This window comes from Nipponia nippon, unplaced genomic scaffold (genome assembly GCF_047370975.1).
Source record: "Nipponia nippon isolate SJK-2023a ecotype South Korea unplaced genomic scaffold, ASM4737097v1 scaffold_6, whole genome shotgun sequence".
In the NCBI taxonomy this organism is placed as follows: domain Eukaryota; kingdom Metazoa; phylum Chordata; class Aves; order Pelecaniformes; family Threskiornithidae; genus Nipponia; species Nipponia nippon.
The window spans coordinates 7,001,464-7,015,300 of NW_028262380.1; the positions used below are offsets into that span (position 1 = coordinate 7,001,464).

Below are 13,837 nucleotides of genomic sequence, written 5' to 3' on the forward strand. Positions count from 1 at the left end.
ATAATCTGGCCATATTTAGCGGTTCACCAATATGTGGGATTTTTAAACTTAAACATATTTTCATGTAGATTACAAAGAAAAACCTGTAGAGATCATAAGATGATCAAAATTTCTGTTTTCCTGAAGAGCTGTGTTTTATTTTTCAGGTTGTTATTAGAAATGGGGAATTACTGTGTGGAGTCTTGGACAAAGCTCACTTTGGCAGCTCCGCCTATGGCCTGGTCCACTGTTGCTATGAAATCTATGGGGGTGAAACCAGTGGGAAAGTGCTAACATGTCTAGGACGGCTCTTTACTGCTTATCTGCAGCTGTACAGGGGATTTACAATGGGTGAGTAATGCAAGGACTAATTCACCAGTGCTGCGGCGCAGCACCTCCTGAGATACAAAGCAGACATTGCTGGGCATAATACATGCTAAGAGTTCTGTAAATAAAAGTTTGCAAGGCTGTCCTTGAGTGGAATAGCTGTTTGCCAGCCTTTTTTTTTGGTCTCTTTTGTTCTGGTTGGCGCATAGCTGGCCTTCTAAGCATAAAGAGAAAGTATAATCCTGAGTATGTCCATCAGGTTCTCTCTGCTGTCCTGCCTAGTCAAAGTGTACACAGTCTAAATGTCTTCTGTTGAAATTTTGTTTAGATCAAAACCTCCTATGAGTCTGTGTTATTTTTACTTCTCTGAAAAAGAGCTGTTGCATAGAAACCAGAACAACTGATAAAGCGAGATGGAAGAATTTTCAGGGGTTATTAATCAAGTCTTGCATATCTCATTCTGCTGTAAGTCTTTTGGTAAATGTTTGACTTTCATTACAGCTTTGCAAACTCGTACAAAAATGCGGTTGGCACGCAATAAAAATTTGACCCTTACTGTACTCCCTCTTCTTGCAATAGTTGAACTAGTCCAAAATGCCACGTAGAGCTTTACAAGATGTTTTTATGCTAATGGAATACTTAGAGTATATAGCAGCAGGAGGGTCTAAATTGACTTTCACCTGAAGGCACAATATGATCACTTGGAGTTATGTAGACATGGTCGACTGGTAGACAGCAGTAGTGAGGAACCAAGAGACTACTGTGAGCCAAGGAAAAGGGAAGGAGATCTTTTGAAGTGAGGAAGATGATGAATTGACTGTAAAATGCAGAAAATATGTCTTGAAAGCCAGGGTGCAAAAATCACTTAGGAAAAGGTAATGACCCTGGGATCACTAGATAGTTAAAACATCAGAAAAAGAGAAGTGGGACTGGAGCAGAAGTCTTGGGTTTGGCGAAGATGAGATGATTCAGGACTAAGCAAAATGACACTTTGGGATGAGATGAATAAAGTTCAGGAGGCAGAGATAAAGTAGAAGAGACAAGGTTGTAATGGGGAAAGGAAAGCAGGGCTAGACAGAAAGAGTGAAGACAGAGGGACATGTGACAGGGCCATAGGCTCCTCTGCCTTGTAATTGTGCGTGTAACTCACTAGGAAAGTGTCCCACTTGTTCCCCTGGGACTGCTGTACATGTAGCCTGGGAGGAACCTCTGGAGGTGATCTCACGCAGCTCCCTGCTCAAAGCAAGTCCTGCCAGATGAGCCTGTGCGGGGCTGTGTCCAGTCAAGTTGTGAATATCAAGTTGTGTACCACCTCTCTGGGTCCCTGTGCCGGCATTTGATTATATACATTGTCAAAATTTTTTCCTCTTGAAGAAAATTTTGTTTCCTTGCATCTCCACAGGGCAAACACGCATCTTTCAGCCTCTCCTCATCCATTGTGTGCTCCAGCCATTTTAATGACCATTTTAGTGACTTTTGCAGGACTCCTTACAACTAGCTTACAGGAGTTAGGGTTCCAACCTTGATTTCTTCTAAATTGTTGTTCTCCTGGTCCTGTCATCACAAGGGTCTGGTTTTAGTTTACCTTTTTCAAACTAGGAGATGACAGATGCACCAACAGTCAGCTAAGAGGAACTTGGAAGTGGATGGAAGAGGAAAAAACAGTTTGATGTGGCTGGTGTTGTAGAAGTCACTTTTTAGCTCAAATAAGAATCCAAAGACCTGTTGAAGCCTGGCCTGTAACATGTTTGTGTGCAAGTGCACCAATTAAGATTTTATAGACACTGTTGAAGTTAAGACTTCTTAAGTCTGGGAGTTGATTTTGCACCCTTAATGCTTAGCTTAGCTGATGTTGCATGTTTTGTTGACAACCTATGCCTTCTCCCTCAAAAAGCCGCTCAGAATTTTTTTTCCTTGTCAAACTGCAGTTAGCCTGATTTTACCAATTATTATATCTTTAATTGTGACTTTCATTTCCAGCTCTTTGCTCTCAAAATCCCTGACACCAAATGTGGTTCCTTCCTCGATTCTTTTTAGTTTAGATCATTATGTGCTCTGTCTCTCTTCTTTAACAGGGATTGAGGATATTTTGGTTAAACCCGAAGCAGACCACAAAAGACAAAAAATCATTGAAAAGTCAAAGCAGTGTGGTATAGAAGTAAGTCTGTCTTGCAGAATTTCCTCCCCCTCCCCCCCAAAAAATTTTTTTAAATCCTGCCCTGTTTAATCATGCCTGCTTAGCACCTAAAACCCCCCATATTTTACTTTCAGGCTGTTAGAGCTGCTCTTAATTTGCCAGAAACAGCATCATGTGAGGAGGTCCAAGGGAAATGGCAGGATGCCCATCTCTGCAAAGACCAGAGGGATTTTAACATGGTTGATCTGAAATTCAAGGAGGAAGTAAACAGTTACAACAATGAAGTTAATAAGGTTGGCATCGAGACATCTGTGCATACTAATCTTGTTTGGAGACTTGCTTATTAAGTTAATTTAATGTCGATGAGGGGTGCCTGACTGTTCTGGAAGCTGAAGCTTTCCATCTGTCCCCAGCATGAGGCTTCACGTACTGCCTTGCCACCCCAACCTTTTCCTTCCTGAATGAGAAGATGGCTTAATATTCAAGATGCTTTTAAAATTATAAATAGGAAAGTTTGTGATTACTCATCGTTTCACTTTCTTAAAGCCTTCAACAGGGATTTCTTTGGTTTATTATTTTATTAGTAATGGTTTGGTTTTGTTCCCTTCACCCCATCACAACTTTTTAGGTTTGTATGCCCCTTGGTCTCCATAGGAGGTTTCCAGAGAACAATTTACAGTTGATGGTACAGTCAGGAGCCAAAGGATCCACTGTAAATACAATGCAGGTAATGACACCTAGAATGCTTAGCAGCTACATGTGTTGATGTGATTTGTCCTAGAGTGTAAGCTATTGAGAAGCTCGTGTGTGGCTATCCAATACCAAAGCAAGATTTTTATTCTGGACTTTGGGAATAGAGGCCTTTGGCATGGAAAAATTTTAGAATAATGTAATGAAGACCACAGTGGTTGATAGAGGAGAGTCAGTGTTTATTATAACCTTCTATTTTTGAATCAGTTCTCAGTACATTAGATACAGACTGATACAGAACACCTCTCCTATGAGGAGAGGCTGAGAGAGTTGGGGTTGTTCAGCCTGGAGAAGAGCAGGCTCCAGGAAGACCTTATAGTGGCCTTTCAATACTTAAAGGGGGCTTATAAAAAAGATGGGGACGGACATTTTAGCAGGGCCTGTTGCGACAGGACAAGGGGTAATGGTTTTAAATTAAAAGAGGGTAGATTCAGACTGGATATAAGGAAGACATTTTTTACAGTGAGGGTGGTGAAACACTGGGACAGGTTGCCCAGAGAGGTGGTAGATGCCCCATCCCTGGAACCCTTCAAGGCCAGGTTGGACGGGGCCCTGAGCAACCTGATCCAGTTGAAGATGTCCCTGCTCATGGCAGGGGGGGGTTGGACCAGAGGGCCTTTAAAGGTCCCTTCCAACCCAACCCGTTCTATGACCCCTGTGTTTCCTTCTTCCACTACTGAATAGGAACAACTAAATCTTACTTTGATTTTGGGAGAAGTGGCAAGGATGCTTTTTCATTTTGCCTTCTGCAACACAGACACTAAGCCAGAAACACTATATAAAAAGGCCATCTAAAATTCTGTCTCTGATGAGAGAGAATGACTAAAGCTCAAGAGGTTGGTTTTTTGGTTGTGTTTTTAGTATGCTGCTGAGAGGTGGTGAGGGTAAAGCAGGGACCTAAAAAATACTTACGATATTTTTAGTTTCACATATCTTTGTATTAAAATAAACATACAGAATGAGAATGGAAATGTTGAGGATGAGTCAGGGGGCTGGAATAATTTTAAAAGACCAGCTGAGACCTACATGCCTTTTTTGCTCATCAGTAGCAAGAACATTTAATGAACCCGTTGACATTTAGTTAAAGAACATTTAGTGAACGTTTTGATTTTTTTACTGTGTTTTTCAAGAAATATCGTTGACCTCATTTGAGCAAAAAGTTGGATGGAAAAGTGATGTTTCCTTTCTTTCTGTTCATATTTAGATTTCTTGTTTGCTGGGCCAGATTGAGTTGGAAGGTCGCAGACCCCCATTGATGGCATCTGGCAAATCGCTGCCATGTTTCCAGCCTTATGATTTTTCCCCTAGCTCAGGAGGATTTGTGACTGGCAGATTTCTCACTGGGATCAAACCTTCTGTAAGCTTAATACTGCTTGTGTTTATACTGAAGTTTATATAAATCTTGGTATTTTAATACAGAGTCTCTGCGATTATAGATAAATTGACATTGTTCACTCTACTTTCATGGGTAGCTTTTGAGAAAGAGCATAAATTGCCAGTCTTAATGTACTTCTCAGAATGCTGATGGTATTGTGCTTATGTTTAGGAATTCTTCTTTCACTGCATGGCTGGCAGGGAAGGTCTTGTGGATACAGCTGTCAAAACCAGCCGTTCTGGGTACCTACAGAGGTAAGAGGCTTATTTTAGAATTTGAACATTTAAAAGGCCCTCTTGTTTGGGGGGGGGGGGGTTGGTTGGTTTGTTTGTTTTGTAGAGTACTGTAGACTGGAAGAAGCACGTGTATTGCTTGGATTAACTCCAGTGTACTTGCCTTTTGGAAAAGTGTTTACTGTCTGAGTGGAATGTTCTAAGACTGACTTTCCAGAGGACTAGATCAAGTGCAACTTTATCATCTCTAACTTATCTCTGGCACATAGCCGCAGCAACTTTTCCTTTTGGAGAAATCTTTTTCCTGGTACAAGTAAAGATGTACAAATTCCAGGCAACTCTAGTTTTTCTTGGCCACATTGCGTGGCCCTCATCTTTACTCACGCAACACTTACAGTGTATAGAAGATAGAACTTTTAAATTGTTTTAGAGGGTAGTGAGGGGTTCTAAAGGAAGGATGCCCCCTTCTTTCAGACAGCTGTTTAAAAATGACAGCAGAAATAGAGAGTAATTTGCTATTTCAAGTCACTTCAGTCCAAGGAAACTGGAGGGAGCGACATGCAGAAAGCTTTGCAGTATTATTACACATTTCACCTGTGTGTCATGTCTGTATGATTTTTGGCTTCCAGAATTCCTCATCAGCCCTTAAATGCACTTACGATATTAATGAAAACAGTATTTTTCATGTTAGAGTTATATCATCCTTGTTGCTTTGTAACCTCTTAACAGCGTTTTCTTTTTTCTTTGGAACAGATGTATCATAAAACATTTGGAAGGACTGGTAGTTCAGTATGACCTGACTGTACGAGATAGTGATGGCAGCGTGGTGCAGTTTCTGTATGGAGAAGATGGGCTTGATATCCCTAAAACTCAGTTCTTGCAACCCGAGCAGTTCCCTTTCATTGCAGAAAACTACGAGGTAGAACACCTGAATCTTAAGTATCTATGTGGGGTGAAGGGGAAGACTGAAATGCACGGTTAACATCTGGCATATCTGTTAGGGATCCAGTGGCATAGTTGTTTCTCTCAGTCACTGTCAGACTAACCTATATTTTTATTTCCCATTGTATTCAAAATATGGAAGTGAATCTTACGTCTGTGGCGTGATTTAAGCAGTCCCAAGTTGAACAGAGCACCAAGCGCTCTCCCTGTTCTCGTCTATCCTAACTCTGCAGTTGGATTCAACACAGATGACTTTACGCTTCAGTCTGTCAAGTTTGATTACCTTCCTTTCACCAGTATCATCACTGGTTATTAAAGAATGGCAGTGGTCACATAAAGATAGAAGGAGTTTTGTCTCAGTTGGGATGAAAACCAATTTTTAAAATTGTTTTACAGCAGCTGAACATTTTGAGTGGCAGCAGATGACCTTTTCAGTTTGCTTTGCCTTCTCTGCTACAGTGAGCATAGAGAGAAGAATAATCATACAGGTAACTTTCTTATAGGTAATCCAGAAGACAAACCATCTGGATGAAGCTTTAGCAAGGATGGAATCTCACCAAGCTAACCAGCAGTTCAAAGCCATCAAAAAGTGGCGAGCCAGGCACCAAAACTCTGTGCAAAGAGAAGGAGGTTTTCTGATGTTTTCCCAAAAGAAAATGGCAAGTGTAAAAGCACAGATTCCAGGAGGAGAAATAAAAAATGGAAGACATCCTGCTACTTTACAGGTAACACAGAAGGGGTTGAATTGATCGAGCCCTTTAAAAAAGTTGCAGGATTCAGTGTTTTTTTTTTTTTTTAATGGCTTTTTATGTCCCAAAGTGTTTCACAGTCTACTTACACAAGTTACGTTTTGAAGGAATCGTATGTCAGCTGTGTGGGTGATGAAGCTGAGATTCATTTATTAAAGCCTGTGGACCCTAGTGCTAGGGCAGAGGCCAAAAACTGAGGTAAAACTGTTTTTAGAAAACAGCCCATGTTTGTGGGTGGTTTTGGGGTATTGTTTTTGTTTGATTTTTTTTGGTGGTGTGGTGTGTTGTTTTGTTTTGTTTGTTGGTTGTTTTTATGTACACAGAGTAGATATCTCTTGCATGGACAGACACCTGCTAGCTGGATGAGAGCCTGTTTAAATACGAGGATCAGAGGGCTGAGCCAGCCCTGCCTAGTGTTTCAAAAAAAGTACTCTTGTTTAAGCCTCTTGTACATCAGGGCACTAATGTATATGTTATGGCTTCTAAGGAAGATTGTATGTATGGACACAAAATGCAAACAGGTGCTGTTTCACAGCCTCGCTGTCACAAGCAATTTACCCTGGTAGAACATGGACAGTTAGCACGAAACTCCAAGTTGAAGGTGTTGAGATATATAACGCTATTAGTCTGTCTGCAAATATTATGCCTAATCACCCGTTCATTTATCAGCTGTGCTGAATTTGTGTTGCTATTGGCACTTTTGATAACGTTCAAAACAGTTTGGCTTGGGGATTCCTTCGCTATTTGTTCATGTTTCTCTTTCAGTAGATTAGGTAGATATAGATACGTGTTTATCTCTGTCTCAGTATATTGTAAAGCTCAATGGACAGACTTCCATATCACAAGCCAGTTCCTCCTTCATAAAACAGCAAGATATGTAGAAGATACGTTTAGCTTATTTTCTGTATTGATTTTTTTTTTAAGTCAGTATTAGCTTTCTTCTTTATTAAATGCAACATTTGAAATGTTACTTGAAGGACTAGCAAACTCAAGCATAGAAGTAAAATGGATTAGCATGCATAAGATGCAAGCTACGTTCAAGGTCTCTGCTGGACTATTGTGCTTGAATGTCGACAGCTGAAAATCAGAGAAGCTCCTTTGTCATGCCAGCTTTAGACAGGCGAGGTGGTAGTCAGCTAGAAGTAAAGACTTATGTATGTCAAGGGGATTCACTCCCAAGTTAAAATCATTCTTAGAGGGCTGTATTTCACTGGTTTCTGGAGTAGTTACTATGGATAGGTAACTGACTATTTCAAGTTTGTAAAGAACCTTGAAATCATGTGGGATCAAAAATGTAAGTATCAGAAAATGGAGAACACCATATTAGTAACTGAGTTGTTTGCTATGTATTACATACACCCTGAAGTTTTACGCAGGTAATCTTTTCCTCCTTCGCTGTTGCTTGATTGCTGGTGGAAGCGGTGTTAGTTGGTTTTGGTCTTATTGTGGATAAACCAGTATGCTTAAAAATCTCCTCTTATTTTCAGTTATTGAAGATGTGGTATGAACTAGATGAGAAGAAACGACGAAAGTATCTGAAGAAGACAAATAAGTGTCCTGACCCAAGCCTTGGTGTTTGGCGTCCAGATACTTATTTTGCATCTGTTTCAGAAACATTTGAAAATGGAGTCGAAAATTATATCAACAAATGGGAATCTGAGAACAGACGAAGTTATATGCGCTCAGAGCTTTCTTCTGATAGGTAGTAACTTCTGTACTTTTACTTCTTTGCACTGAGCCAAAAAAAAAACAACAACCGTATTTTTGGACTGAGTTTGCTAAAGATGAAAAGTCTTTTTATCATCTCTTGTTTTTGTTGTGACCTTTGTGAAACAAAGTAGTGGGTTTCAGAATGGTTCCTGAAAGCCAAGTGTGCTTAGCATGCAGTGGAGAGGCCTTGGTTATCTTTTTCTTCTAAACCTAAATTTTCCATGCTGCTAAGGGCTTTGGCAAAGGCTTTATGGAATAACAGCAACATATTGCTGTCCACCTACATATAAAATAATACTTTACAGTTCCAGTTAAATACCAAAAACTGCTCTTGCCACACCTTGGAGTTAGCAAGGCAGTTAAGATGAGCAAGTGGGAGTAAACGGACTCTCTTTTGGCTTTCTGGGAATTAGCAGTAGAAGTAAAATACAGTTTGGCCAAGGCCCCAGTTCTGTGTTAGTGGGCTGTGTTTGTCAGATCAGATTGGGACAGACAAATTTATGGTTTCTGGAATGTATTTATCCATAAGCTACTGGGAGAAATTGGCTGAAAGAGGTAACTTTATTGAATTGAGCCATGTTTCAGTCTCTTTCGAGTTATTTTGTACTACATTGAGCTAAACCTCTTCTTAATTTCCTGTTTTCAGATTAAAGGATTTGTTGTATTTAAAATGGCAGCGATCCCTTTGTGACCCAGGAGAAGCTGTGGGTCTTCTTGCAGCTCAGAGTATTGGGGAACCTTCCACGCAGATGACTCTGAACACCTTCCACTTTGCTGGCAGAGGTGAAATGAATGTCACATTGGGTATTCCCAGGTGAGAAAACTGTGTTCTCAATGGGTCCTTTGCCATTTTTGGCACTTAAGTAATAGTGCTTAATCTCACTGGCAGGTATCTGTGTAATCTTGAGGGCAAATGATCCTTCAGTTTAATTGTAAATTGTGCCTGTTCAGAATTACTTGAACGTTTTACAATTTTACAGTTGTTTTGGTTCATTTTCCAGATACAAAATATCTGTGAAGGCCGCTTAATCTTATCTGATACATAGCAAATGGCTTATTTGTTTCTGTATTTTAGTCACTACAGTATAAGCCTAAAAAAATGGTACTTTGTGGATTTGCCCCCTGCCAACCTCTTGTTCCACGTACTAACTTTTAAACCTCTTTCTTTCACACACAAAATTTCACTGCAACGATGAAATCTGGCATGTTTAGTATTATCGTTACCTATCTAGAAAGAGACCTGTTTTAGAGCAGCCAGGTTTCCCCTGGCTCTTCTGTATGGTGACAGTGACTTCATCGGCGCACACGTGTTTACCAGCCAGTCATCAGCTTGTTCTGAGTAACATGGGTGCTGACCCTGGCCTTGTGTGTAGGTGTGTGATGCCTTAGGTGGGAGATGGTTGCGTTACCTCAGAGAAGCAGAAGAGGGGGGAAAAAGTATGAGGAGCATAAATTATGCATCTGTAGGATAGGAAACAGGCTTCATTAGTTCTTCTGTTCTTGGAATAATTTATTATCATCTCTAGTCTCTTCCCGTAATTGGGGTGAAAATCTAATTGAGGCAGTAGAGCTACTGTTGTGCTGTGCCTGATGAGGAATGAGAAAAGCGAAAAGGAGTACTGCGATGGTAACCACAGCTCTTGATGTGTATGGCTTTGGTGGAACCGGCAGTTGCTGCATGCTGCCTATTTAAATGAACTAGATATTTATTTGATTGCATGGTGCTTTTAGTGCTTAATTTGAAAGATCGTTCTTTATTTAAAGGTTGCGGGAAATATTGATGGTAGCCAGTGCAAATATTAAAACACCAATGATGAGTGTTCCTGTGTTCAATACCAAGAAAGCTCTCAAGAAGGTGAAACAGCTTAAGAAACAGCTCACAAGGGTGTGCTTAGCTGAGGTGAGCCTCCTATTCAGTGTATCTTTTGAGAGTCTGCAAAAAAAATTTCCTATTTGAGCTCATCACTTCGTCTGACTTTGTAGCTGCTTCCATTTTTGAAGGCTTACCTGTGGGTGCAAGATGAGAGGGTCCTTTCTCTTCATCTCTTGCCTACTGAACCTGTAATATCTGCTAGGAAGTGGACCATTGAAAGTAACTGCAGTTACTGTGGCTGTATGAGACTTAAATTCAATTTAACCTGTAGAGCATCATCACAGGCTACAAACTCTCTGTAGAACATAAAGGGGGAGCGTAATAGTTCATACATAGCAGTAGTATAATGGCAGGGAGGGTGTATGTTTGCTGCCATAGCCTTGTTTGCTTTTTTCTCAAGCTCATTTTTGTCAGTCTCTAGAATTGGAGGGGTTTTGTTTTGTCTTTGAGACAAGCTAATCTGGCTGTGACTAGCATAGTAGAGACGTTTTTGTTTGTCCCCCACCCCTTCCTAATCTCATACAAATGGCTGTGCTCAATAGAAGCAAAACGTGTGGCTCCTTGGAGACTGAATATATTGAAATCTGATGTCTGATGTATCCTGTGCTCCCTCTCTTCCTAGGAGTGCAGCCTTTCTTGTGCTCTCCTGCATGCCCTACCCTCTTCTCTCTTACTCTTTCAAGTTGAAAGCAGCAAGGATAGAATTAAGACTCAGCTCTACGCTGAAACACTATCATGCTCAGTGAGCATGGGTTACTAAAACAAAGCTGTTGGCCCACTAAGAAGTGTAGTCTCTCGTGAAGGAGTTGGGTGTGAGGTGAGGCTGTTCTCCCAGGATTGTTTAAGTTAGTTGTTGGGAGGAGTTTAAGCCAAAAAGAGTGCGGTACGGTGGAGTCCTCTTCTGCAAGAGCCGCCACAAAGCCTCCAGAAACGTTTGCCAGTTAGCCTTGTGTAATTCTGGTCTCATATGGAAAGCATTGGGGTTGCAGGAAGTAAACGAAGTGTCTTCATCAAAGAAGTAATGTTCCTACTTGTGGCTTTTGTAGGTCTTGCAGAAAGTTGAGATAGAGGAATCCCTGCGTGTGAAGTGTAAACAGAACAAACATCGCCTCTACAAAGTCAAATTCCATTTCTTGCCCCATGAATATTACCGAGAGGAGAAGTGTGTGAAGCCCAGGGAGATCTTGCACTTCATGGAAACAAGGTGAGTGTGCTTTCAGATACTTCGATGTTTGCTCTTCTTTTGCCTTTCCACGGGCTGTAAGGGTCGCTGCATGTTATTTATTAGTGCTGCTATGGCTTTCAGAGCAACGGCTTCCTGCAGATCTGCTTGCAAAAGCATCTATGCAGTTGCTTTTTATGTCTTGAGTAAAACCATGGATCTGTGGCTTGGTGACAGTGCAGAATTGTATAAGGCAGATCTTTCACATGTCTCTGATATACTCGGAGAAGAGCTGGTGTAAGCAACATCCCATTCCTTATCTTTGGGTGCTTAAACATTTATTACCAGCAGAAATGTTGGAATACTTTATATCCTTTGGTGCTCCCATTGAACAGAAATAAACCTTAATTTATTTAATTTTTTGTTTTGTTAATAAATAAATTGGACAAGACAGGCTGGGGGATGAAGGGATTGAGAGCAGCCCTGAGGAGAAGGACTCGGGGGTACTGGTGGATGAAAAGCTGGACATGAGCCAGCAATGTGTTCTCGCAGCCCAGAAAGCCAAGCGTATCCTGGGCTGCATCAAAAGCAGCGTGGCCAGCAGGGCGAGCGAGGGGATTCTGCCCCTCTGCTCTGCTCTGGTGAGACCCCACCTGGAGCTCTGCATCCAGCTCTGGGGTCCTCAGCACAGGAAGGACATGGACCTGTTGGAACAGGTCCAGAGGAGGCCACAAAAATGATCAGAGGGATGGAGCACCTCTGCTGTGAGGAAAGGCTGAGAGAGCTGGGGTTGTTCAGCCTGGAGAAGAGAGGGCTCCACAGAGGCCTTATTGCGGCCTTTCAGTACTTAAAGGGGGCTTAGCAATAGGACAAGGGGTAATGGTTTTAAACTAAAAGAGGGTAGATTCAGACTAGAAACACTGGCACAGGTTGCCCAGAGAGGTGGTCGATGCCCCATCCCTGGAAACCTTCAAGGCCAGGTTGGACGGGGCTCTGAGCAACCTGATCTAGTTGTAGATGTCCCTGCTCATTGCAGGGGGTTGGACTAGATGGCCTTTCAAGGTCCCTTCCAACCCAAACCATTCTATGATCCTATGAAAAGGCTGATTTTTTTTTTTTTTCCTTTCTTTCTTTTTTTTTCCCCTGCCTCTTTCCCCATATCTGGCTGAATTTGTGTAGTTAAAAGTAGAACATTTAATGATAAGGGTCTATTGAAAGCTGGTTTTGTTTTGCAAAAAGGTTTCATTGCTTTGTTCTTCCTTCAGGCCACAGGAGTTCAAGCTGGGTTTACTTTATTTAACAATTTCGCATGTGCTCGTTGGTTTAAAAAAGGAAAAAAAAAAAAGAAAAAAGTCCAGTAGTAAACCATCTCTTCTGAGGGTCAATTTGCTGTGCAGATTTTATGTCCAGATGAGCTTCCAATTTTAAGCTTTGGATGCAAGGCTACATCTGTGATCTTCAGAGAGATGATACCAACCTTTTGATTCCTAAAGGGATGAGAAGAAAAATCATTTGCCTTATCCTAGAAGTACTTTTGCATCCACTGGAGAACACATCCTGTCATGAGTTGACTGGCTTCTTAAACAAAATACATTAATTTTCTGACAACTTGAAATTGACTGCGGTACTGCTGAGCTTTGACATTCTGGGTTGCTGCTTCTTTCAGGTTCTTTAAAATTTTTCTGGAAGCAATTAAAAGGAAGAATGCAAAGATGGCATCTTTTACTGAAGTCAGCACCCGGAAGGCAACTCGGAAAGATTTAGATGGTGAACAAGACAAGGTATGGGGAAACATTACCTGAAAAATGCCTCGTTTCCTTTACCTATTTTTGACAACCAGAATTTGGAAAAGCATAGCATGTTTCAATGTCAACATGAAATGTGTGAATACTAAATTACTTCTTAAATATTTTCCTTATGCATAAGCCGTCTTTGAATTCTCATAAAATTATCAAGGAAATTAAAGTTATTATGTATTAAATTCTAATTTACTTAAGACTGTACTCTGAAAATGCCCTTTTATTTTAGCTTCAGTGCGATAAAAGCATATTACTCTCCGTTTGCTCCCAGATCAATGTCCTGTTGTAGCAGCGGTTGTCAAAACTTCAGGGAAGATCCTTTTTTTCATTGAAAGGCTTTTGCACATACTTTGTGCCATCCCTCTCCCAACAAGAACTGTCATATAAGCGGGGTGACAGCTTATCTATCTTGTAGACATTCATCTTGTTTAATGTTAAAATTATCATGAGTTGTAAGTTCATTATTTCTTTCTAGTAGTGGGCTTCTAGACATTAATTTGTCCTTAAAGGTAGACCATTGAACAAGGGATTGTTAAATTCCAAATGTTTGGCTAAAGCCTTTCGATGCAGTTGATGCTTCCTAGCAGAGTCAGCATGACTATCCGTCTCCTCTGTCACGGATTTTTAGACACAGAATAATCAGGAAGCTCCAGCAGAGGAAGAAGAGAACATTGTTGACGCAGAAGCTGATGAAGGGGATGGCGATGCTACAGAAGCAAAACGGAGGAAGAACCAAGAAGAGGAGGTAATGATTTTATAGGTGCTCAGCACTGCACATTAATTCCCAATTTCCTCTGCCTT

General features: G+C 41.0%; 1 protein-coding gene across 2 annotated transcripts in view; it reads left to right on the plus strand.

Moving 5' to 3' along the window:
- POLR1A (RNA polymerase I subunit A) overlaps nt 1-13,837 on the plus strand; it is a 39,465-nt gene that overhangs the window by 15,045 nt on the left and 10,583 nt on the right. For both annotated transcript variants that reach the window (XM_087737157.1, XM_087737158.1), the window contains exons 16-29: nt 147-330; nt 2,382-2,464; nt 2,578-2,736; nt 3,072-3,170; nt 4,398-4,550; nt 4,740-4,822; nt 5,555-5,720; nt 6,247-6,468; nt 7,980-8,194; nt 8,849-9,016; nt 9,967-10,102; nt 11,122-11,279; nt 12,904-13,018; nt 13,665-13,781. In XM_087737157.1, the coding sequence (XP_087593283.1) occupies nt 147-330; nt 2,382-2,464; nt 2,578-2,736; nt 3,072-3,170; nt 4,398-4,550; nt 4,740-4,822; nt 5,555-5,720; nt 6,247-6,468; nt 7,980-8,194; nt 8,849-9,016; nt 9,967-10,102; nt 11,122-11,279; nt 12,904-13,018; nt 13,665-13,781 (2,058 nt within the window). The remainder of the gene's footprint in view (nt 1-146; nt 331-2,381; nt 2,465-2,577; nt 2,737-3,071; nt 3,171-4,397; nt 4,551-4,739; nt 4,823-5,554; nt 5,721-6,246; nt 6,469-7,979; nt 8,195-8,848; nt 9,017-9,966; nt 10,103-11,121; nt 11,280-12,903; nt 13,019-13,664; nt 13,782-13,837) is intronic.